Source organism: Rhea pennata, chromosome 13, assembly GCF_028389875.1.
Source record: "Rhea pennata isolate bPtePen1 chromosome 13, bPtePen1.pri, whole genome shotgun sequence".
Taxonomy (NCBI): domain Eukaryota; kingdom Metazoa; phylum Chordata; class Aves; order Rheiformes; family Rheidae; genus Rhea; species Rhea pennata.
The window spans coordinates 12,969,856-12,995,147 of NC_084675.1; the positions used below are offsets into that span (position 1 = coordinate 12,969,856).

General features: G+C 43.3%; 2 protein-coding genes and 1 long non-coding RNA gene across 3 annotated transcripts in view; 1 reads left to right on the top strand and 2 right to left on the bottom strand.

Annotated features, from left to right (window-relative positions):
- Window positions 1-1,383: 1,383 nt before the first annotated feature.
- On the bottom strand, window positions 1,384-7,019 carry LOC134146236 (uncharacterized). The gene is made up of 3 exons (XR_009959804.1): window positions 6,941-7,019; window positions 5,420-5,482; window positions 1,384-2,359 (listed from the first exon to the last, which is right to left on the bottom strand). It is a non-coding gene; the product is annotated as an uncharacterized LOC134146236 (long non-coding RNA).
- Window positions 6,807-14,414, top strand: CEBPG (CCAAT enhancer binding protein gamma). Its single transcript, XM_062586525.1, has 2 exons — window positions 6,807-6,960; window positions 12,246-14,414. Exon 2 carries the CDS (start codon window positions 12,356-12,358, stop codon window positions 12,806-12,808), a length of 453 nt encoding a protein of 150 aa, XP_062442509.1. The 5' UTR covers window positions 6,807-6,960; window positions 12,246-12,355; the 3' UTR covers window positions 12,809-14,414.
- Window positions 14,415-18,062: 3,648 nt separating this feature from the next.
- PEPD (peptidase D) overlaps window positions 18,063-25,292 on the bottom strand; it is a 140,851-nt gene continuing 133,621 nt past the window's right edge. Inside the window, exon 15 of the mRNA XM_062586556.1 lies at window positions 18,063-18,759. Within this exon, the coding sequence (XP_062442540.1) occupies window positions 18,610-18,759 (150 nt within the window). The 3' untranslated portion in view covers window positions 18,063-18,609. The remainder of the gene's footprint in view (window positions 18,760-25,292) is intronic.

Sequence of the window (25,292 nt, forward strand, 5' to 3'; positions counted from 1 at the left end):
ATTCAGATGAAGGACAGTTTCCTATACTGATACAGGAAACAGCTGAGTTTGTTTTTAAGACAGGTGAGCTACAGACCTCAAAGGGTATTTTAGAGGCAGAAGGAACATAAAGCCTTTCCTGACTATCTGAGAGAAATCTAATCTGTTTGCTGTCAAGAGGAGAGAAAATCAGATGAGCCTTCTCCACTGATATTGCTGCCACTAGCACACATTACCAAAGTGGCTATTTCCACCAATCTGCTTGCAGTGTTTATATTCAATGGAAACCTACTGGTATCTTGTAATTTCACTATGGCAGAGATACTCAGGTGCTTGCAAGTACAAATGTAATCGCTTTGTTCTTCTGGGAGCCTAGAGTACATTAGGAAGTACACAGAGCCAAAGAGCCGGGGGACCTGCCCTTTAGAATTTGCTTCCATTTCAGGATGTAGAAAAACAAAAGGCCCTTCTGCCAGTTAATTCATCAAACCTGGAGAATCAACTTTCTGGGAAGAGGATGGCACTGTTGCGGTAAGCACTTCCTTTCTTTTCTGTTGGAAAGACGACATGAACCGTACTCACTGACAGAAGTATCGCTGTCACTGACGTCCAGAACAAAATTCTCCTAGAAGTCAGCAGCAGCAGCTCAATGACAGACATTCTGTAGTTGCCAGTATACTTTCTTAAAATGTCCTCCCACATTTTTGTATCATTCAGGTATAAATAACTCATTTTCTATTCATTTCTATTAACAGGAAACAGGCATGGTAAACAGCCAGGGAGACTATCCCCTCACCAGCACTCTGGCAAGTTCTCTGTTTCTTTTTCCTTCTCAAGTGTCTCTTCTCCAAGCTTCTATGGTATTTCAAAAGTCATAATGGGTTGCAGGGCACCATTGGTAAGAAAGAAGTTTGGGTCCTTATTCTCCCAACACCATCAGAGTGAAAAAGAAACAGAACTATGCCTTTTCAATTTCACTGTTTTTTTGTAAAGGCATTTATTTTAGGTTTCTGTTCTGAAGAACCAGGGTAAAATTCATCCCTAAAACTATTTACTTTTCTCGGTATCATATGAATAAGGCAAAATTCTTCATTAGAGTATTCCCCGTGACAAATAATGCCCCAGTAATTATGGGTGGGGATTTTCATGCGGTGACTGATGATGCCTTGGAAAAAAGCCATGGCACTGTGCATTCAGAAGCTAAGCTATCTAAATCCTTGCAGACCTCATTTATGCTTTTGGGAATATAGGACAGGTGTGGCAGTTACTAAACCTGGATACTTGAGAATTCACCTCTTATTCCCAGGTGTGGGCCATTAATTCTCGCTCAGACTTGTTCAGTTCTAACAAGTCTCTTTTGAACCAGATTTTATATATACATGTATATGCACACAATACACAGCATTTTCATTTGAATTATCTGTTGTTTTTAATCACTTTTAGCTATGCAGCTTCATCTTGCCTAACATTTTACATACAGACAGCAGTAAAAAACAATATTGATCAGTGGCTGTCTAAAAAATCTCCAACACTTATCAGGAAAAAAATGCACATTGCATTAAGCTTAGTACAGCTACTGAAGAAGCTCAGCTAAAACTCAAGCCAGGCCCCAGCGAAATTCACAACAAAGGTTACACCAACTCTAATTGCAGCACTAGGTGTCAAAGCAAAACCAGAGAACATCTAAACACAATCATACCTTGACAAGAACTGTAAAATCCTTGTTAAAACATAGTACTCCTTTTTGTTAGATGCTCTTCCAAAAATCTGAACACTTCAGGGTAATGTGACACACCTAAAGCTTTCTCCCAGACCTTCAGTGACACGTTCATTTTTTTCAAAGTCACATACCTACAACACGGCTCCTAATTCCATATTCAGATATCTGAACATAAGGTCACAGATAGTAAGCCTCAGCAACCTCACTGACTTTGAAAGGACTTGTGGCTACTGAACACTAATGAACATCTGGCAATTTTTATTTACTTAATATATGTTGGTCATCTACTAAGCAGTTCTCTGAAATACTTGAGAGAATGACACATTTGAAATTTTTAAAAGCATATACTTTTGTTAAAGTATTTTTATGTACAGAGAATTATCACGAAGAGACTTGAAGTAATGATGGCCTTCCACCTCCAAATCCCTCAAGACGTCACTGCTGTGGTGGTATGCTTCTCAGATGAAAGCACCAGCTTGCAAAAAGAAGTATGCATTGGTATCAGGGAACTTGCACAGGATGTGGCTTGATAAACGAGTAGTGTGAAGCACAAATTCCTGACAGCACAATGGCTAAGGATAGGCTGGGTAAGGGTTTCGCACAAAAAATAGATTGCTCTTCAACAAAATTTTTGTGAACAAAAAGGCCTCTGATGGTCAACTGTAAAACAAACAAAAAAAACCCTCAAACAAACAACAAAAAAAAACAAGCCTACCAACAAAAATGATGTATGAAAACACGAACCTAATAAAAATGGGCATAAATGGCTCCTTTACCCATGTAGCTGGCTGATTCCAAAAGTGCTGCAGAAGATGTGAGGGCAAAGCAAATAGCTGTTTGCTTGTTGGCCCTTCTACTTCTGGGAAACCTTCTCTTTACTCTGCCCATGTCACTGAATTAATCTCTTTCATAAAGCAGTATGATTTACTCTAGACATTTCAGTAACTTTGACATTTTGATAACTGCAAATAGGGAAAGTAGGATTAGAAGATGCAGTAGAAGGAGAATTAGAAACTGTAAATACTTTGTTGCAAGAATTATTAGCTGCTTACAGAAAAAGAACAAAGGCATTGGATTTTTCCTGTAAATGAACTCCAGGCAGTGTTACAATAAAATGGATGTTTGCTATTAGAATAGAATGTTTCTTTTCTTTACTTAGCATTTTCTAGAACAAAAGTACTGCAACTTTCCAAGGCTACAGTGAGTCAGTGCTAGAATTAGAAGTACAGTCCTGAAATTGTGATTACCACTAAGCAATGCTTCCTCTCCTTTCTCTTTACCTATTCATAAAGGCTGCTACTGACAAATACTCTATTAACAGTCAAGTTTCTACTGTTTAAACCATTTAGATTCTACCATATCAGGTTGAGAAACTACTGAGAAATTGTGTTTTTCAAGTGCAAGCTTTTTCAAACAAATGAAAAAACACAGGTATTGGTAAGAGCTTTTTTTTTTCTCCTTTCTGAATCTGCAGTTTTTGAACACAGCCAGATTCCTGATAAATGAAACTCAGCAGCTCTTTTGCTTTTTGGAGCTTTTATAACCTTAGCTATACAAGATCTAGATTTCTAACAATATTATTTTGATCTTGGTGTAAGTCAGTCCTAAATGCAAGAAATACTTCATGTAAAATCAAGGTGCAAGGCGATCACAAGAAGATGGTTTTACTAACATAAGATGAGAGAGAACCTCTGTTACAGACTGCATTTCTGGGATATCCCTGAAAGAACGTCATCTACTTGGTGAACACAAGGAATGTGATCATGTTCAAGAAATTCTGTCTAGTTTTGAACAAATCTACCTTGAGAGGTTTAACAGTTGCTAACAAAAGCTTTTATAACAACACTCATAATAGCAATGTGAACTAACTTTTCTTTTTGTCCTCTTTCTTTCATATGAACACAGGCAGCAACACGTTGCTACTGCTGCTTTCTAATTATTGGTTCAATATTCTGCTATAATGTAACTCTGGATGATTAAAATTGAAACACTAAATGGTGGCGGTGGGGAATTACAGATCTGTGTCCCTTCAGCTTCTGGATGGCTTCTACAGAAAGACAGAAGGTTTTGGTATCATTTAATATATTTGCCTTCAAATACATTAGCACATTTTACATCACAGCCTGGCACCGTGTCTTTTTACCTAAGGGGTCTATTTATTTCCACTTGTAAAATATTAAAAAGTACTATTATATAGATACATATAATTTCTTCTGTTCTAAATCACAGGAAAGCAAGTGATTGAATTGTCATTTAGAGGAGTTCAAAATGCACAGATGTTAGAAGAAAAACTACTCAGTAACATCATATGTGAAAGGTAAACCTTCAATAGAAATGTGCAAGTCTGAAGTAAAAAGTCCAGTAAAGACTAAACAGTAGGGAAATGGAGGTAAAGAACTGAATCTTACAGCAAAAGAAAAAAGAAATTTTAAGTGCAGGTTGCAGTCCAGCGTGTGTGTATGGTTTCTATTTTAGAATAAAGAATTAACTGCCCATGAAGAACAAGCACAAACACTGGAATGAGACACAAAATAAAAATGATTGAAAACAAGACAAAACAGTTTTCACACACTGTAAGTGGAAGTTTGCAGAGAACTTCTTAAACATATTTTTGAGGGTTAGGCAGCATACTGAACTCTGCAGTGCAGAGTTCATATATACTCTGCACTCTGCACATATATACTCTGTTCAACATACTCAATTTTAATTTTGGGAGTATTGCAGCTAACCAGAGGCTGCACCCTTTAAAATTCAGTACAATAAGTACAATCTCTGGTTACCTGCAATACCCCCTAAACCAATTAATCAGTAATGTAAATCATATGTATCATAGAATTGGTAAGCTTGGAAGGGACCTCTGGAGATCATCTAGTCCAGCCCTCAAGCGAGTGGCCCATACGGGGATCGAACCTTGGCATTATTAGCACCATGCTCTAACCAACTGAGCTTTACCCCAAGAGACTCCTCTCCCATTTACACCTTCTGCCTCCAATTCCCACAGACTGTTTCTTTTTCTAATACCATTTCTGCCTCTAATTGTGATTTTCTGTAGATTATTTGAGGATGCTGAATAATTGTGTCATTTTTATTTCAAGCAATAGGACATTTAAAGAATCATAAGACTGGATTATACAGGCAAAAATAAGATACTATTAAAGCTAATAAATACTATTACGTACAGTCTTGTGGGTAGAGTGTTGTTATGGGAACCCACTCAGAACCAGAGTGGAAAAGGATTCCACCCCAGCAGGGACTGACCTGCTTATGATGCCAGACCCCAGAGCTACTGCACAGCTCACATAACTTATGAATAAGCAGGTAAGGTGTACATTTCCACAGCATGCCTGAAAAGCAGTTGTCTACATGTTTTTACAATTACTTTTTAGGCTTTTCTCATCATATTCTATTTTTACTGCAACACCATGGGAAGAAAAGAATTTACCTTACAAACTCTTAAGTACACTGTGTGATGGTTTTCATGTGACAGGATACAATGCCAACCAAGCCTTGGAACTACTTAAGTGTGTGGAATTATGTATGGACTTCAATGTTTAAAGTAGCAGACTCCAAGAGTATGAGTAGGTCTACATTGTATTTTCCTCAGCTTTCTTTGATGAGGAATAATGAATGGTCATAAAATGCTCTACAATCCCAGAAAAGCACTCTAAGAGCACACACTCACTTAACTATTATAAACAGAGGATAATGTTTAATGCTTACCTGGACTTTTTGCTCTAGTTATAGATGGATGAGTCACCATCAGGGAAAACGTAACAGTTTCAACTGACAAAAAAAAATTAGAAATGTTAAAACAAATACTTGATAACTGACAAACAAACAGTATGTTCATAGTAATGAGCTAAGTAAAATCTGTTCGCCCAGACTAATCCCCAAAATTTTTCTGCAAAGGATGTTTATTTTCCACAGGGCTTTACAAAAACAACAACAAAAATCCACACAACATCAGAAAGCCATAAAAACAGCAAATAAAAATAATTCTATCTACTTTACTGAGCTATCCAACAGCGTTTACAAATCTGATTCTTCTCATTCTTCTTTTGCAGACATAGAGTGTATTTCACAGAAAGGTCTGTATGTGCTAAACTGGAGCAGCACAAACTTAGAAACTTCTCTGCTAAACAAAAGCTATTTCCCACATTATTCTTTTGGATGCCTGTACACCTGAGCCTGTTCAAACTTTATTACCTTATAAACTGACAAGTTTCAGAATTGCCTACTACAAATACCACACCTGTGGATCATTGTATGTTCTCCATTCAAAGAGCTACAATCACATTTTATGCATGTAAAACTTAAGAGATGTGAGCAATTATTTTTATAGAGCACATGCTCAGATATAACTTGAGAAATGCAAACCAAAACATTTGGGAAGTTATAAGTGCTAAAAATCCTTCTAGAGAAAAACTGAATAGCAAATATATAGCAACAAAACTTTGCATATTCCTTCTACAACGCTGAACTCCGGGGCCGAGCTGTTAGCTCATCCGCCTGTCTGCAGCGCTTTTTCTGAGCACATGTGAAGTTTCTGAGAAAGGAAATAACCAAGAGCCCAGGACATTTCGGACTTCGCCGTAACTCCCACCGCCAATAGCCGCCCCAGCCTCGCGTGGCCGCTCCTTCGTGAGGAGCCCGGCCCGCGTGGCCGTCCGGTGCGGCCCAGGCAGGGCTACGCGTGGGCAACGGCTCGGGGTTGGGGGGGGGGGGGTGTCCCTCGGCGCCGGGGCCTTCCGCGGGAGCCACCTCGGCCCGGCGGCCGCGGCGCCACCGCCACTGCTCGGGCCCGGCGCGACGCAGCCGGCATCTTGCTGGCGCGCGCCCGCCCGCCTGAGGGGAGCGGGGGCCTCCCGCGGCGGCCTCGCAGCCGCGCCGGAGCACGCGGCTTGACCCGCCACCGCGGCGGCGCGGGGAGCCGCGCGGCGCGGGGCCCCCCCGGGGCCGGGCCCGCCGCCATGCCCCACCCGGCCTACCCCCGGGGGGGGCGCGCGGCCTCGCCCTTTAAGAGTGTTGACGGGCGCCTGATTGGCCGCCGCCGCTGCCAATCCGAGCGGGGATTGCATCATGCCCCGGCAGGAGCCTCGCCGCCCATTGGCGGGCGGGCGGAGAGGGGGCGGGAGCAGCGCGGGGAGGGTTTCGCAATCGCCGCTCGCCCGCACTCAACACTTTAAAGAAAGAGACTCGGGCCCGGCCCGCGCCCCCTCCCCGCCCGCCCGCGGCCCCTACCGCAGCCGCAGCCGCGCCAGGTAAGCGCCGGCCGCGGGGCGCGCCGCGCGGGAGCCGCGGGGATGCCGCGCCGGGGCCGCGCCGCGCCGGGCCTTCCCGCTGTGTGGAGCGGCGCCGCCGCCGCGCATGATGCAACGGCCGGGCGGCCGCGGGCCCGGCGCGCGCCTCCTCCCCTGCTCTCCCCTCCCCTGCTCTCCCCTCCCCTCCCCCCGGCGGCGGCGGCGCGCGCGCGGGGGGGGGTGGGGGGGGCGGGGCGGGGCGGGGCCCCGCGCTGAGGCGGCGGCGGGGCGCTGCGCTGCGGGGAGGGGGGCGGGGGGGCAGCAGCTGCCGCGAGGGGCGGCCGTTAACGGTTCCCGGTGCTCCGGGGAAAAGGCTTCTCCCCCACCGTGCGTTGCTAGAAACGGGCTCGCGGCGGGGCCGCGCGGCTCCGCAGCGGCTGCCCGGCGTTGCCGTGAAACACGGCGCTTCTAGCAACGCGTTTTTCCTTTTTGGCTTCTCAAGGGAGTTTTCCAGCATCTTTAAAAGTCTTTCCGGTTCCCAGACGGGCTTTTATATCTCCATGCACAGCTTCACGAAGACACACACCTTCACTGGCTAGTGCTTTGCTCTAACACCTGCTAGGAAATACCTTGCCAGTCAGTCGGACAACTTAACGCAAGATTACATCATGCTGGTTGTAGCGCCCATGTAAAAATGTGTGGTTTTGAAAAAGTCCAAGATGCAAGGAGTTAGCTCATCTTTAAAAATAGTTAACTGCATCATATTTCATCAGACAAAGTCATATTGACACCTCTGTGGTTTTGCCTTGTGGCATCTGAGATGGTTTGCAAGTCTTGCATCATCAGCTTTGCTAGACTGTAATTGAAAATACATATTTTAGATGTTTTGAGCGCATTTTTAAGATCATTAGAGTGAATTTCTATTGCATGTGGAAAAAGTGGATGTTCTGAGAAACATGTAGGAAAGTAATGTTCCCTGTTATGGCAACAGATAATAGATTCTGGCTTCCTATTCTGAAGAAATGTCACCTACCTCCAGAACATGAGAGCTATCATCAACTCTCATTAACTTGCCCCGGAGCTGAGAGGTTGCAGCAGGCTGTGCAGAGCTGGGCCTTTCCGCTGCTCAGCAAGCACACGCCTGGAGTTTTATGCTGTTGTTCTTTATACAGGATTATCTGGGGTATTCCTACTGAAGTCAGAGAGAAAGGAGGCCATGTATTGCTGTTCAGATTTGGGCTGATTTTGCACTAGATAGAAAAGACAGCTGATTGAATTTGTGCAGTAAAGTCATCCTGACTAATGATCAGAGTTAACACAGTCACATCTCAGAAAAAGAAGGAGAGAGAAACACTTTTATATTTTCTTGTGCTAAGTAAAATACTGGTTTAATTAACATTCCCCCCCCCCCAAAAAAAAATCTTAGAAGTTTAAATTTTTTTCTTTTTTTTCCCCTTTGGAAAAGCAAACATAATAAAGGTCTTGATTTGCTCGGGAGTCTCTGTGGTCCCTGAGGAGTGCTTTCAGACTGTAGTTCTGTTCTCCTGAGAGGACACCTCTGAGTAACCAGCTTAATGCTGTAGTGGGTGGCCAGTTGGTGTCCTGGGTGGCCAGCTGGTGGCCTAAGGAGAGAAGGCGGCAGTTTTAACTGGCCACTGGAAATGCTAACATGTACTGGGTGGAACCAGCCTAGGGCTGTCACTGAGCTCAAGCTAATGAGCTGCTGTATGGGAACAAGATGCTGGGAAACTTGAGCTGGCTCTGCAAGGAGCTGCCTCCTGCTATGCTGGGGCTGTTGCCCATTTGCAGCAAACTAACCTGTTTCTGGAGAGGAGCGGAGCAGCTGCATCTCTGGCAGGATACCTGAGAACTGAACTCTGTGACATGCAGCTGCCTCCTTGTGCTCTTCCCCAATTATTGTGTGCTTTACCTGAGCTTCTTCAGAACCCCCTCCCTATGTCTCCTAGCTGCAGCCTCTAAACCTTCTTGCAATATTCCCTGAATGCCCCAGAGTACTTGTTGTTATTGAGGCTATCCTTCTGTCTTGTTGTTCTATTATATAACTGAAAATTCGCAATATAGATCAAGCCTGCAAACCACCAGGAGAAGGAAATACTTTCCAGCATTGACTGTTATTGCTCTTGGGTTATCTGGGATGCAGTACAGTTAGAGCTACTTGCTTTGTATAAGTATTAGTTGGAGCAGGACTGGCATCCCGGTTTCTCAGGTAAGTGTTCTAATCATCAGGCTAGACAGGAACCTGTCTCCTCAAGGAACAGTTACTTAATACAAAATGGATCTGCTGCAATAAGAAGGAGGTGAGGAAGATCCATTATAGAATACCCTATACCTTATGGCCCTATACCTCTCACTTGAGAGGTGAGACATCTTGGTTCATCGTCTTTGCTGAGATCCATGTACTGCCCAACTAAGAACTTACTTTAAGTAGTCCATTAAAATCTGATTTAGTGGAACAAATCCTTTTCCTTTGAATTACTGGGAAATTTGATAGAGATCTTAAATATTAAAGCAATATTAAATAGTTCTGTTAGCATAGAGAGAAATAACACATAGAGCCTAGTGATGTGAAGAAACTTGTTAAATTTTGGGTGAGGTGCCTTCAGGTGCAAAAGCTATCCTTTCCTCTGTAGTATCTCTTGAAGCACAAAAAAAAAAAAAAAAAAACAGTGAAAATGGTGTTTTTCACGTGTTACTTAACTGCGCTGTCCAGATGAAGTTAACAAAGATTGTAATTTGTTGAAATAGAGGAAAGTATTCTGTCCAACTTTGAAAACATCCTAAAAATTAGTGAAAACATTTGGTTGTCATAGCCAGAGATGATCTAACAGAGCCATATACTATTTGAGGGCTATAGAAATACTATATTTAGAAATATAACTGATACAAAGCCAGAGAGCAAATAGTTGCATCCTGACTTTAAAAATGTCCATGCAATCACGCATGCAGCTACAGCAGCTGGTCCTGCAGATCTAGTTATTTGTGTGTATGAATGTCTTGTTAGCTGTATGTTCTGTTTAGCTGATGATCTGGATTGCTTCTTCAGTCAGAATCTAAGATTCTGGTGTGGTTTGCAAAAGTTTCTTTAAGAGCTGAAATTAGGAAAATATTAAATGCAAGGGTTAAGCAAGTACATATATGGATTTAGCTATATGGATGAGAGGCTCGATGGGCTCTTTCTGCCCTGAAATACTACTACTAATGAAGAGATTGCTTGTTAGGGGTGGGGTGGGTGAACTCATGTTCTTCTCACTTGTTCGAAGTAAGAAGACTTCTCAGTGACAGAAGTGTTAATTTTGAGTAACATTCAGCCCAAGCTTATTAGGCTTTTCTGTGAATTTTACTGAACTGCACTCTGCAGCTGCATCTTTTTCTGGCTTATTCAGATTATGAAAGAAAATTTGCAGTTGACCTACACGGTAAAATTTTAACCTTGCTAATGATACCATTGCAGAAGATAAAGTGGCAACTCAGGCTACTGAGAAAAACAAACAAACAAGGACAGCAAACAGTTGAAGAACTCCGACTATAAAATAACCAGTGACACACAGCAGCTCATTTACAAACATCTCACTGTACTGATTGATTAACTAGGCACAGGACTAGAATAATCCATCTCTTGTGGTGTTACTGATGTAACCTGTAAGCTGTGGGCTGAACCCTTCTGGTACTGGGCAATTGGCATCGCCTACCACTAACTTCGATTGCTTTCTTTCCTTACAGACCCTCTCCTGTGGGAGGAGGGTCAAGGAGTTGAGGACTACTAGTCATAAAATACATGTACACCTGTGACAGAGCACTGGCTGCACCTTTGAAATGCAGTCAGATCTTTCTAGATTAGGATCATTTTATGCCAGTTAGATACTTTTCTTTAGCCTAACAAGACAATGAATCAATCCTCATTTGTCCTTTCTGCAAGTACTTTTCACTGGAGCTAGAGGTAGGCATTTCAGAGCTTAGGAGAACCCTCTTGCCCAGTCCTCTCTTCTCTCCCAACCTTATCTCCCAGACGGTTAGGATGTCGCAACCCAGGAGAGGGGAGGACAAGGGGAGTGGCTGTCAACCTTGGTCAGGCCATGTCCCTGCAGCAGCTGTGGGGGAGCCCTCCCTGTACCACCAGTGGGGCAGGAGCAGACTGACCCTCAGCACTGGGGAACAGGAGTCAGGTGAGAGGGTGTCCTGCTCTGCAGTCCTGGTCTGGCTGGAGAGGAGAGCGGTCAGTGATAGGGGCAAAAGCCTGGAAGCTACAGCAGGAAGGTATTTTGTAGGCAAGCCAGCTGTGACCCCTCTGTTCCTTCCCGTGGTGCCAGCAGCCCCCTCTCCTTCCAGTGCGGTGCTGCTTCTCTTGGTGCTGTAACCCCACTCCCCTGTCCTGCCTGCACACTGCAGTACCACTACAGGCTTAGCTTCTCTTACCTTTTTTGTGGTTGAAAGGGTTCCAATAATGTCACTCTGTCACAGCCTTCAGAGCACGCATGCATCAGCACTAATATCAGTCTTTTTTTCTGCTACTTCATTGTGTATTGATAGGAGTTAAACATATAAGCCCAGAAAGAATAAATATTAATTCACTTTGAAATTTAACATGGAAAATATTTTTTTCAAATTAATTACATTAGTTTTGATGAATTAATTTTTCCACTCAGTACTACTGAGACCTTAAAGCACTGTCATGAGTCTGGACGTAATCTTTGAAAACCCCAAACCTGGTGAAACAATCTTAGAAGAGAGTAGGTAAAAGCACTGGAAGATGCTATAAGATGTAGGAGGAAAGGTCTGGGCACGTTCTCCAGAAAAAGAGACCAAAGAGGAATTTGTCTGTGTATACACCCAGACAGATAGTCTGAAAAGGACAAGGATCAAGTACTCCTATTGGTCAAGAGTCAGGCTGTTAATAGATTTAAGCTGCAGAAGGAAAAATTCAGTCTGAAAATTAAGAAAATTATATAACTGGAGGAAAAGTTAGACAGTTAAACCTGTTGCCAAGACAGAGGTTGTGAAACTGGAGATTTTCAAGGCTAGGCTAGACATCCATCCATCAGGGATGGCCTTGGAATAACTGAGCAAATCCAGTGAACAATGCAAACAGCTTGACTGGATGACCCAGTAACAGTCCCTTCCAATCCAAATACATTCTGCAATCTCCCAGTAGCTGGCAACTTTTCCATTTCCAGCATAGCAGTGATGTGTTACTGCCAGCTGTACCATCACTACCTTATGCTAAAGCCAGTGATGTACCAGATTGTAGCTGAACGCAGCACCTTTAATAACATTTTTTTTTCTACTAGGTTCCACTTGTCCTTAATCCATGTGAAGACTTGTTGGAAACACATTCTAGAAACTTGAAGGTTTTCAGTGTCCTAATAAATTCTGTTGTGTTAAAGAAGAGCCTGTCCAAATGAGCAAGACATCCCAGCAGAACACGGCAACAGATGCGAATGGAGTAAGTGTGATTCACACCCAAGCACACGCCAGTGGTTTACAGCAGGTTCCCCAGTTGGTGCCTGTGAGTCCTGGTGGCGGAGGCAAAGCTGTGCCTCCAAGCAAGCAGGGAAAGAAGAATTCCTTTGTGGATAGAAACAGTGATGAGTATCGCCAGCGTAGAGAACGAAACAACATGGCAGTGAAAAAGAGCCGGTTAAAAAGCAAGCAAAAAGCACAAGACACACTGCAGAGGGTCAACCAGCTCAAAGAAGAAAATGAACGTTTAGAGGCAAAAATTAAGCTCCTGACCAAGGAGCTGAGTGTACTGAAAGACTTGTTCCTTGAGCATGCACACAATCTTGCAGACAATGTGCAGCCTGTTGGCACTGAAACCACCACAGCAAATCCAGAAAACAATGGACAGTAGACACTGTCATGAAATGAACTCCGGAGGTACAGCTTGTCTGTGCTGCCCATGCAGTAACCGAGCAAAAACTGTTCTTTTAACCATTATTTTGTGGAGATTTTCTTTTTAGGTTTAACACTGAAGATTTGATGCAACTAAAGCATAATTTTAGAGTACTTGTTTTAAAATGTTAAATGTTTTTCTTCTTTAAAGGGTTTGGCTAATAAATGCAGATGATCTAAATTCACAGTCAACAAGGAGCTTAGTATTAGAGAAGTAGCATTTCTACAGAAATGTTCACTTACCTTCTTTTATTTTGCATAACAAGAGGAATCCAGCCGGATGGTTCACTGTAGTATCAGTGACTGATACTTGGATGAAATGTCTTTTAAGTACCTTTTAACGCTTTTAAGCCTTTTGTTTTTTTCCATTACATATTACAAAACTGCAAAGGCCGTAGAGGGAATTTGCTTTCTTGTTTGGTGGACTACTTCAGATCTGTAGAGCAATCCTGTAAAGCACCATTTAGGTCCTTCTTACCCAGTTATTATTAATGGGGAGGGTATAGTAATAGTGAGCTGGGATGCTTACTAGCATTTTCTAGAAAAATAGCAATATACTATGACATATATAGGCAGTTGGCTTCCAGACTGCAAATGATAATCTGAAGCATCATGTACAAGGGGCAAAGTAGCACATTGAGAAAGCCTTTCAAGCCTATATTCATATATTAACGTTGTTCACGTAGTGACTCTGGGGCCTTAAGAGAATGTGATTTTGGTTTTCAGAAAATGTCAAAATGCTACCAAAAATCTATGTTCTGTAAAATTGCATTCTTGCCAAGATGCAGGTATCAGGGAGAACAAAATGTGTGCAGCTTGGCTAAGCGATGAAAGGGGTAACACAGCATCTGCTCAGTCAGAATATATGGATCACTGCTCATTGTCATTCATTTTCATTTTCAAGGCTGTTCAGATTTGCAGCAAAGATCGTACAGAAATCCAAAGTGATTTTAAAAATAAATGGCCCTGGTCTGAGTAACTGATTCAGCATAACTTCTATAGCCATCATACAGTTGTGTGAAGGAGTATCCTCAGTCTTGTCTTACTTCCATAGAACTTTTTCTATAGCAATTTTTAAATGCTAGTGATAAGTCTTTGCCATGATCCATAATGCAGTGGTATGTACTATATTGAGGATTTAAACAATAAAAGTAAAGCAGAAAGTTTGATGTAACCTTAATTTATTTTCGAGTATTTCATTGATGATGTGGTTGTGTTGCATTTAACCTGTGTGTCTGGCTAGTGGATTATTACACTGTCTTAATTTCCTTCCCACACTACCTTTTCTTCATAGATTATTTTGTAGGATGCTTGTTTGCATTGTATCTGTACTTAGGAAGAGAGCTTGGAAAACAGCTCTGTGAAGATGCTGTTAGAAAACAAAGCCTCCAAAAGTTCTTTTTGAATTTAAAATTTTAATACAATGGTAATCACACGTGGAAGACTTTTATGGATTGTTTTGAATTTTGGTAGTCTTTTTAAAAAGATGTGTTTTTTGGTTCTAGCTGCAGCTTAAGTAGGCAAGGTTGAAATAAGAGAAGCTAATAAAAACATTTTGCCTCTAATGCTGGCCTTATTTTTCCTGTCCATTTTCCCTTTCCCTCAAAGGCAGAAGCATTCCCCTCAACTAGGTATCGTCAAGAAATCAGTGAGATGGTCTCCGTTCCTGTCCTTTCCTGTCCTCCCCTCAGGTAAACAGACACTTATTACAGCTTGGGCTGAAGTCCCGATTACCCCCCCCACACACACACACACGCACAAACAAAATTTAAGACCTGCATCTACCTTTCCTGAAAGGATATTGCACTGAAAAGGTTATGATTGGAGAAAAAAAGAATGCCAAATAGAAAAGATGACCTGAAAACCACTCATGTTCACTCTGCACCAGCACTGGCGTGAAAGCACGAGCTAGGCTTATCCCTGCTTATTTCCTCTGTGAATTGGGGCTATACGGCTCTCTTGTCCTGTCACTGACTTGATAGGTTAATGGGAGATTATCTCCTGATAACCAGGACAGAGGCTCTAACTCTCTCTGGTATCTTTTTTCTGATTTTGGTGAAAGTCAGCTACCTCTAGAGTAATGATTTCTCTTATCTCGATTGGGAATAAAATCTTTCTGATGGAAATGCAGGAATGCCTGATGCTCCTGGAGGGCTAAGGCTTCCACTTGCTACTCCAATTGATTCCAATTCCCTCTTGTTAAAAAAAGAAATCTCTGCGGTATGTACATTTGTTTGTACAGTAACTTTTCTGGCTTAGCAGTCTATGCACTTGCATTGCGTGCCTAGGGAGGCGTACAGGCTGCGTGCAGCACATCGCTTTCAATGTGTGAACCTACTGATCCAAGCGTATAACAACTTATTTTAAATCTCCCCTTGGTGGGAGGTAGGTTGCAAGACAGGCACAAATCTACCACTCTAAAGCCCCTCCAGCCTTCTGGCAGAATCGCTGCGTCTCACCCACCCTGGATCAAAGGCAGAGGAGAGGCTTCCCCTCCGCTTTCGCCAAGCTGCTGCACCCAGACTGCGTGGCTGCAAAATGCCTCAGCCTTACTCCTCCACTGTAAAGGCACTGGAGAACATCTGTAATGAAGCAACTTCTTCCTAAGCAATGGAGAAAGTAATACACCTACCTAAAAAAAATAAATCTCTGTATGCTTATAAAAGCTAGTTTTCCTTTTGACACAATATTCTCAATAGTAGTCACTGTCTAACAGAATACAGTACCTACCACAACAAGACAGACATACAGCACGTTACGTTTCACCAGCAAACCTTATTCTCTTAGCATACCAATAAAAGAACTTGTCTACTCTATAACTTCCATGAGCACTAGGAGGCTCTGCCACTTTAATTATACCAGTGTAGCTGCAGCAGCATAATTTGCATAGCAGCTAAATCCAGAGAGCATCCAGCCCTAGGGAGGTGAAGCAATCTGAATGTATCAGTTCAGAAGTGATTTGGACCTTCTTAAATACACAACCTTGCTCAACATAATTCACTTTTTCTGTTATTTTGGTGCAACACTATTTGTGTTTGCAGCAGGGAACAAAGCATTTGGGAAAACATGATAGCTAGCAGCCTAAAAAACAGCTAATGAAGCCCCCAAAAGTTTATCATAGTTTGTCTCCCATCACACATACACTAATACATCTTGAGTGCATTAAATACCATTTTGCCTTTTATTTTTAAAGACATGTTTTCCTGCTGCCTATCCTAAAGATGCTAATTTAGAAAAAAATATTCTAATCCACTTTTGCTTTAAGTGGATAAAAATTATCAGAATTATAGAACAGAGATGTGGAAGGAAGGGTGAATTTTATAGTCACTGGCCTGGATATGAAGGAAAAACTGGAAACATTGTACCATCCCAGGCTGAAACACATCCACTTCTCAGGCATGCGTAACCAGAGAGGTCCTTATGTGAGCGCGTGCTTTTTCCCTCCAGAGCTCTTCGCAGATTGTTGTCGCTGGTACATGTCAAAGCAGAACCAGTTCTGCCTCCTGCAGACTGCTTGACCTGTTTTGCAGCAGTAGAGACCAGTATTTGCCAAGATTAATCACAGGCAGGGAAAGGCCTATTAACTAGACTTGGGTTACAGCTTAACTGAAACAATTCCAAAGCTCCATTTTTTTGAAAGTTTGTGAGGTGTTACTTTAAAATAGTAACAGCTATTGAACCAAAGCAACTGCAGGTTTCAGAGTGCCCAAAGCAGTGTGCGATCTTACGGGTGTGTTCAGAGCGTGCAACACCGAAGCACTTTGAATCAGAGGGAATGAGGCTGAGGCCATGAGCACAGTCTTGCACTAACATCTCCAGAGTTTTAGGAGGGAGATGAGTCTGCAGCAATGCCAAGAGGTTTCTGTATTCATGAACCTGCAGGGTTACCAAAGCAAGGCCTGACGTCTTTTGCACAAGTACTACAGTTCAGAGGTACGAGCCCTTCAGTCACCACAAAAGGAAGCAGTAGCGGAGTTATAGATAAAACCTGCTCACCTCACATCCTCCCCACAGGACCCCTTTCTCTTGTCAGTCAAGACCTCCCTTACTTACCTCTTGCAAAGCACAGCCAAGTAACTGCTATGAAAAAAAAAAACATTCATTTTTTAATAAAGTGACATCAAACAGGAGTAAAGTCCCCTGGATTATTTCACAATGTTGCTTTTTTAGTCTCCAACATGCAGGTTCCTATTTGGCAGTGGGTCACTTCGCAGTTAGAAATAAAGAACAATAAAGAGCATGTTCTTGTCACACTGGTCAACCTAATTAGCAGTCTACGCAGAGCAACCTCCCTTAGCAATTCTGAAGGACATTATTTCAGACCCAAATCCAGGCCAGCCCAGGTGAGGGCCATGGCAGTAGATGGCAAACTGCTGGACCCTGTCTGAGCTCACAGAGTGCCAGCACCAGAACATGGGCAGCGCAGCAGAGCTGCTGAGTGGATAAAGCCAGCAGAGCCCTTGGCGTGGGGATAATCGTCGTACGGCTGGTGACAAGGCGCAGAAAGGCCCTAACATGCTGCTGTGACTTAGGCAGCATTCGGAGGTGGGGAAGGTGCATCAGTGGCAAATGCATCAGCTGAACTAAGAAGTATAGCACATGCACACAAACTCTGCAATGGATCCTGAAGACTGAGCTGAGTTGTGATGCATTCATAAAGTAAGTTAAATTATTCTGAGATAGTTGCAGCAAGTAGGACTATTTTATGACACAAGAAATGTGTTTGTTCTCCTGCAGACTGATGAACACTTACAGTAAATACAGTAAAGAAAGGCTTCTCTGGGTAATTTGATTTTTGCGTGAATGGAAAAATCATTCTATGATCATTACTAATATAGTTGTGGTGTATCCAAATAAAATTTATGTAATTTAATTCTGCACCTGCTAACGCTGGACAGTTAAAAAGAACTCTATCATTCTGCAGAGCATATTCTGATGACCCTGAGCCCTGTACCAAAGATGCTCTCTTTTTGCAATTTTTACAACTCTCCTGAACACCACAGTAATCTAAATTTTGAGGGACAAGTAGATGTACAAATCTAATAGGCTGTGGACTCTGTGTGAAAGATCAGCACACTCACTATCCAGAGCAGAAAAATCTGGCTAATGAAGGGTCAAAGTTTCCAGAGCATGAATTGGTAGAAAGGTCAGATAAAGAAGCAGGAATAGGGAGCAGAAGAGCATAATGAACACAAAGTTGTGAGCACAAACGATGCCAAGGATAAATTTTAATAAAAACCTGATTCTGCTTACTCCATCAAACTGAAATAAGATTCATGAGAAAGATATGTGTCATGACGTCCACTGAGAATAGATGAGATTCTTACTTTCTTTTTTGTGCTATCTGTGCTGAAGTTTAGAAAAAGGACTTCTTAGATCGTTACAACTGTTGACAGCATTCAGATAATCCATTTGGTATTTTAAATAGTCCTTATCATCAAAATTTAGATTTTATTGGAAGAAAGATGAGTTCAGTATCACAGGAATACTCCTTCGCTGGAAGGAGTATAAGCCCTGCTGATAAAGCAGCAGGGTTATTTAGCTGGCACTTCATAATGTAAGCAAAGTAGCAACATTTGAGTTACCTGGATATCCAGTGCCAAAGCCTCCTACTTCCATTTTTAGTGAATGAATCATTCCAGCTAATAGCCAGCCTGCTTCTCCTGCTATTAAGAATTGGATACACTTTATTTTATATGCTGCAATGTTAAATCAAAACGATGACTGATTAGCGTGAGACAGTAAGTACCATCCTGACATTTACTGCTTTTGGCTGGGTGAGCAGTCAAATGACTTGGCACTGCTCTGGCCTTCTGCCATAAAAGCCTCTATTTCTTCAACGGTACGTGGGACGCACGTCAGCAGCTCCATTCCCGTGGCCGTCACTGCAATGTCATCCTCGATTCGGACCTGTCATAGAGAACACGGAGTTACCGATACGCCCTGGCTAGCAGAAGCAGCCAAAGAAATGTTTCCCTTGGATTTGCCACCAGCCTCGCTAGTGCAACGCTTGCTAGGGACAGATCGAACCACGTTGCTGGTGTCTCACTAATGCCTGAACTGCCTGTACGCAAAGTAGTCCTCTTGCTGAGCCGCAGGCTCTGCACTTAAAAATCACGTTCTCTTTCCTCTAAATAGAATTAACTCTCAAAGGAGGGACTGTAACATGAAATAGCTTGTAGTGGATATACTCTAAACACAGAATTTTGAGCTGATGAGAAAGTCCCAGGCAGGTCAGACATTCCTTTTAAAATACAATCGCTATGTTTTCAATCACACAAGAGAAAAGCATATCTTCTCAGTTTTTCCAGCTCTTGTTCTGTTAAAATGAAAAGTATGTTCCATTTCTGTTTGACTCTAATCTCTTCTTACTAGTAAATGCGCCTACATAGTCATTTCCCATTATCTTATCAGAAAAATGTTAGTAAGTCACTAAGCTGCAATAAAAGCAATTTTAGTAAGGTGTAAATCCACAAGAACACAAACTCTGGGGACTCCCACCTTACAGTTGCTTTAATTGTTTCTGACCTCTTGACATTTTCAGCTAAAAATAAAGCTGGTTAACATTTGTACGTCTGATTGCAAAATAATCCATTTGTTCAAACAAAATGAGTCATCCAGTCCTTATTAAACTGTTTAATGATGTCTTTGCCAGATTATTTCTTCTACTTGGTATCAAGTTAAGTGTATTATAAAGCAGAATTAAACAAACAAACTCCACTGAGTTCACACATTTGATCTGGACAGCTGTAAATCTGAAAACAGCAAGTCTCCTTGCCATCAGCATATTCCAACAAGCCCACGCGGTGCTGCAGCAGGGGAGATGGGCAACACAGGGTGAACAATTCTATGCACTTGAACGACTTCTACTTTTTTTTTTTTTTTTAATTCATTACTTCAAATTTGGCCAGTTGAATGAATAATAAGCCAAGGATTCACACCGCTGTTGTACTGCAAAAAGAGTCACCAGTCTGAAACTCGAGCACAGCATGGCAGGATGGATTCGACCCTACTGAAAACCCACTGGCACCAGGGGAGTCATGTAGAAGCACGGGAACCCATAAGGCAGACCTGGTGGCATGCCAAAGCCAAAGCATCTCACCAGCAAGCACCACAACGAACACAGAGCTGTGGTGTGGGAAGTACAAATGTTAGCAAACGCTTACTATGGAAAGGATCTCGTCCCAACTATTTCTAACTTTGCAAAGCATCATCTATTTGAGCTGAAATTCACTGCTGTACCTGCTACAGAGAAATTTCAGCCACAACCATTCAGTTGCTTAGAGAGTAAGATTAACAAAAAAGAGCAACTGTGCTCTAGTTCAGCACCTTGTGCTTTCACCAGTGCTTTGGCGCTACGTTTGAGGAGTTTAACTGCCCTGAAAGCAGAGCAGAGGAGAGCCAGGCCAGCTGGGAGAGAGAAGAGCAGGTGGGGTAAGTGGTCTGTCCACACTGGGTCTGCTGGAAAGGACAGAAAGTGGAACTGGCCACAAAAGGAAATTAGGACTGGGAACAAGTTGGAAAACAGAGCTAGAGAAATGGAAGGAGACGGGAAAGAAGACACAGTGAGGTGAGATGGGAATGACAAATAACTGGGCTGCAAAGGTCCATTTAGGACTGGCTAGAGCCTGGGAACAGACAATTCCCAGGCAACAAGAAAAATGGGCAAGGAGAGATGGAGGCTCGAGAAGGAGTCTGGAAAAGGAGATTCTCGCAGAGTGGGGAGGACTGAGGAAAGCACAGGGAGGTGCTGGAAATGTCAAGGCCAGGAAATTGGGAGTTGCCAAGCAGAGGAAGACCAGGGAGGCCCGTGCGCTCAGAGCTCACGCAGCCACAGATCACATAGGAGGGGATCTCGTTGGAGACGACACAGGAGAATGCAAGCCCTGCTAGCTGTCTCTCGGGCAGTGGGCTGCCGTGGAAAGAGTGGAGCTGGCACTGTACCAGCAGCCTGCTCTCTGTCAGCAGATCCACAGGATGTGGCTGGAGGCACCTGGACCTGGTACCCTCATGGGGCCTCGCTCACCGCTCTTGGGACAGCTTTCTCCAGAATCTGACCATGCTTCTGCCCATAGGAACCTAAGTTGAAATATGAAGAAAGACTCATCGCTTCCAGTGCATACACTCCCTCTGCTTAACAGGAACACGAGTGCAAAGGAATAGTTTTTCAATGGAGGGGAAAAAGTTTTGCATTTACCCTTTTTATGCAAACTCTCTAGGCTTCACATCAAGCTCCAACTCACCAGCAACAAAAAGGTCTTCAGAGGACCTGCAAGACCTTCCTTACAGGAGAGCCCGGCATTTGGTCTTGTCTGCTGTCCAAATGGACAAAAGATGCTGGATCTGGCTGGCAAGGCTCGCTGACGCGGGAGTGCTGGTCCCAGTGGGGGCAGCTGTTATGAAACTGGTTCTCCGAGCTGTCCCTGTTTTCAGGCTCTTTGTTTGGCACTGCTCATTTCAGGGCTCCACAAAGGAGGCTGGAATCAGGCACAGCTTAAAGCAACAGCAAACGGAGGTGTGATGCCTTCAGCCACACGAGTGCCTTTCGGGGGCTCTGCAAACACCCTAGGGGGCTTGTTCTGCACAAATGACATTTTTCAGAAATGCCTGCAGCAGCAGGCATCTGCAACAGCAAAGTGGCCAGGAATGTCAGCACTGTCCCGAAGATGCCTGCTCCTTATCAAGGGTAGTACCATGCTCTATTTGGCTAGATCTGATTGCACAACAGCCTAACACGAACAGCAGCCTGTCCCGTGGCTTGACTCAGTGGACCCAACTCTGTCCCAAAGCACAGCCGTGCGGGTACAGCCCAGGGCAGCACAGGAGTTAAATACCAAGGCTTTTGTCAGCTATATATATAGCCTCGCACTTTGTCCTAACTTACTAATACAGTCATGCTCCCCAGGGCCTCTAGTGTTATCTTCCAAGAGAAGGGGGTTGTAGCACTCATTCATTTCTTTCAGATGATGATATATATAAAAGGCTTTTGAGAGTCGAGAAACAGTGTTGGCCAATTAAGCAGTCCAGATTAGCACTATGACAGATCCCAGATGCGATTAAAAAAGACCACTGGTGACACGTCTTCTTTTTTTAATCTATCGATCGTTTGTCTAAGCATGGCTGTGGAAAGCAGGAGATCTGCCTGGAGAATGATGATGGCCCACACATGCCATTATACAAAGCATGTTAGCCCACGAGCTCCTGTCTGCTTGAAGGACTCTGCAGGACTGGGGAACCAGCTGACTCTTGTCTCTTCCTGCGTCACACAAAACGGTAACATCGAGATGTTTTGTGTCGAGGCTAACAGCCTCTGTGCTACACAGGGACTCTCTTATCCCATCCTGCCAGCCTTCCCTTTTCTCATTCAGCAGGAAGTCCTCATGTCAGGCACACTTTATTTTAAAGGTCTACATATAAACATTTATAAAGAGCATCCAGATTTGCAGTGTGAGGCCATGTATCTCATTAGATCTGATATAGCTGGAAAAGCAAGCTTGAGGCACACAATCCCTTCATCAAAGCTCAGAAAGCAGCAATAAACAGCAAGCTAAATACAGGCTGGAAACAATTGCTCTTCGTTTAACCTAATTATGTTGATTAGACAACTTAAGAGAAAAGTGCAGGAGGCTTATAAGAAAATAGTAGCTGTTTTGGGGTTGCCTACAACTATCGCTCCTCTTGTAACAATTTTAAAGCAAGCTATATATTTCATTATGACATTTGCTTTTCTGTAAAATCTCTTCCAAAATACGTTTCGAGTAGTATTACTACTGCTGCACAAAATGAAGTGTTAAAAAGCAAATAAGCACTACTATGTTTATTGCCTAGTAAACTATTTCATTCCAGAACACACATTCACCACAAAGTCTAGAAACAGAGCTCAACCTAACACAAAATAAAAATAAGGACAAAGACAACTGCATGGGTCTGTGAACAAAAGGCAATGAAATGTCCTTCTGTAGATGCAAAAGGGGAAATATTTTCTGATTTTATTTGGTTTAACTTTAGTTCCTGAGTAAGTAAAGTCCTATTGTTTTAAAAAATTGTATGATAATATTATCATGTCTTCAAGGTCCCGGGTTTTGTAAAACTATTTAACTTTTAAATGAGAAAAATCTGCAAATAAAAGAAGGTAATATATTTAAAATTTTGCTTTTTCTCTTAGTCATGTAGAGTTTTTGCATGTTAGCTCTAGTACGAGTTCTGCAAATCCTGGGGCAAAGTAAAGCCTGAACAGAAACTGAGTATTCTAGCCCACGAAAAGATTGGTTTTCCTGAGCCTGTGAGAAAGCATCCCATGAGCTGCATCAATCAGCAATCGGCTTCTGAAGAATGGAGCTGTTGAGCCCTGAAGGGCGGCACTGGGAGCTGGTATTTCCCCTTCCCTGGGGACCGGATGCTTTTCTGGAGCAGCACGTACAGCCGTACACGCACCTCTCCTGGCTGCTAAGGTGTTACTGGGGGCTTGCACTGCCCGGCTGAGCGGCGGTGCCGTGGACTCAGCGCCCCGCCAGCCCGTGGACAGCCCTCACCGCACAATTCGTGTCCTCAGTGAACTGGATTTTAGTTTTACAGAGCAAGAACTGCAATACATGTATGTGACTTCCCCAAATCAGCACAGGAGGCTTGCAAAGGGCCAGGACCAGCACCCACCACCATAGGGGATTTGGCCACATGCAGAACTGCACAGCCTGACCGCTTGCCTCGTGCCGAGGGGACCCATGTTTCACCATGTTTGATAACAAGCCAAAAATTACCACGTCTCCGAGGCCTAGTTCCAGCTGTAGAGGCGTTACCCGTAGGCAGAAGCACGGGGCTGTCTTGGTGCCAGTCTTGAACCCGCGCACAAACCGCGCTGGGGCACCCGGTCTCGCACAAGGGAACGGCAGCAGCAAGCAAGAAGCGGTGAAGGAAAACTCGTGTTTTCGTTCATTCTTCTTCCCCTTGGAGCTTTCACCAGCTCCTTATGGCTAATATCAAGCAGTATAAATTACAATACATAGCTACAGTCATTTTTGGGGGGGCACAAGCACTCCTGTTCTTCACGTAGAGACTTATCACAGTGAGAAAAATTAACCCAAACCTACACAAGACATGAATTCCAGGTGAATTCATTAAAATCCACAAATTCCCTGTATGGATAATGAGAACTACAGTGGTGTTACCTTGGTTAACCTAAATCTGTTTTTGAAGTGAATTAAACTAAACCAAATTAAGAGCACTTTAATTAGTGCTGAACTATGCAGAAGGAAATGGACTATTTATTTCCATTGTTAGAGTGGATTTTTCTTTTAAACTTAAATCTTGTGAAGTAAGATTGTATATGACATTAGTGAGCTCTTCAGCTAGAGCTGATACCAATACTAACATTTGTACTGTCAATATTTGACAGCGGAAACACTGGGCTAAGATCTTTCTTAATCATGTAGAGGAAGTTTTCTGATGTATGCTTGAGAGAAATATTTATTAATTCCAAATAAATTAAAATGAATCAGAATGCAGATAACTAAGCACTCTAAACATTACATGCAAGATCTACTTACGCAGGATCAAGTTAGAATTGTAAAGACGGTCAAATTTATTTTGATTGCATTGTAATTCAGCTTTTTTTGTAGAATTCAGATGTACTTCAGTTTCAAACTTTCTTTCAAGTTTTTTCCTGGACAAAATCAAGTGACAACATCTGGCTCAGAGTGAGTACGTATTATTATTCTTTTTCTAAGCAAAATGTATTGTTCACAGGGGGATCAGAAATTCAGATTTTTGCTCAATCCTTTTTGGGCAGCTCCTCCTTTCAGCACAGTTCGTTGGCTAGCTCTGCTTACAACTCATCATTACAGGAAGCTAAGTAAAAAGCAGGGGGGAAAGTTGGACTTTGTAGGAAACCTCTGGAATAAAAGCGCCTGATCCAGCAGCTCATTCCCAGCGCGGAGCCCCGGCGCTGTCGTTCCGATTGCTGCCAAGGGCCGCGGCGGGCGAGCCACACGCGCGCATCCAGCCGGCAGGGCTGCTGGGGGCGTTGGTGGCACCGCACGGGAAACCGGTGGGCTTCCCTGGGCATTTCCAGGCCACGAGGAATTCCCGCGAAAGCTCACCGGGAATCAGCCTAACTGCCGAACAACTCCCACGGATGGCTTGCAAGATAAGCAAAAACAGTTAAACCTCTTTTCATCTGGCGTTAAGCTACACCAGTGCATTTACAGTGTTCCTTTAAAGTATGTCTCGGCGCGTGATGCCGTATACATCACACGCGCAAAGCCGGCAAACGCAGAGTTAACTGCCTGCCATTCACCAGCATCGCAGCTGGCTGGCTGGAAGCCTTGATAAAGGAACAGCACAGGGACAGACGGTGGCCCAAGCCTCAGCAGTGAGTTAAGCACCGGAGAGGGTAAAGTCCCAGCTCTCTCGATAAGATTGCACGGGCTGGAATGGGCGGCTGCGCA

Excerpts from the sequence above, each read along its gene's own strand:
- CEBPG (XM_062586525.1), top strand. The coding sequence starts at position 12,356 with ATGAGCAAGACATCCCAGCAGAACACGGCAACAGATGCGAATGGAGTA.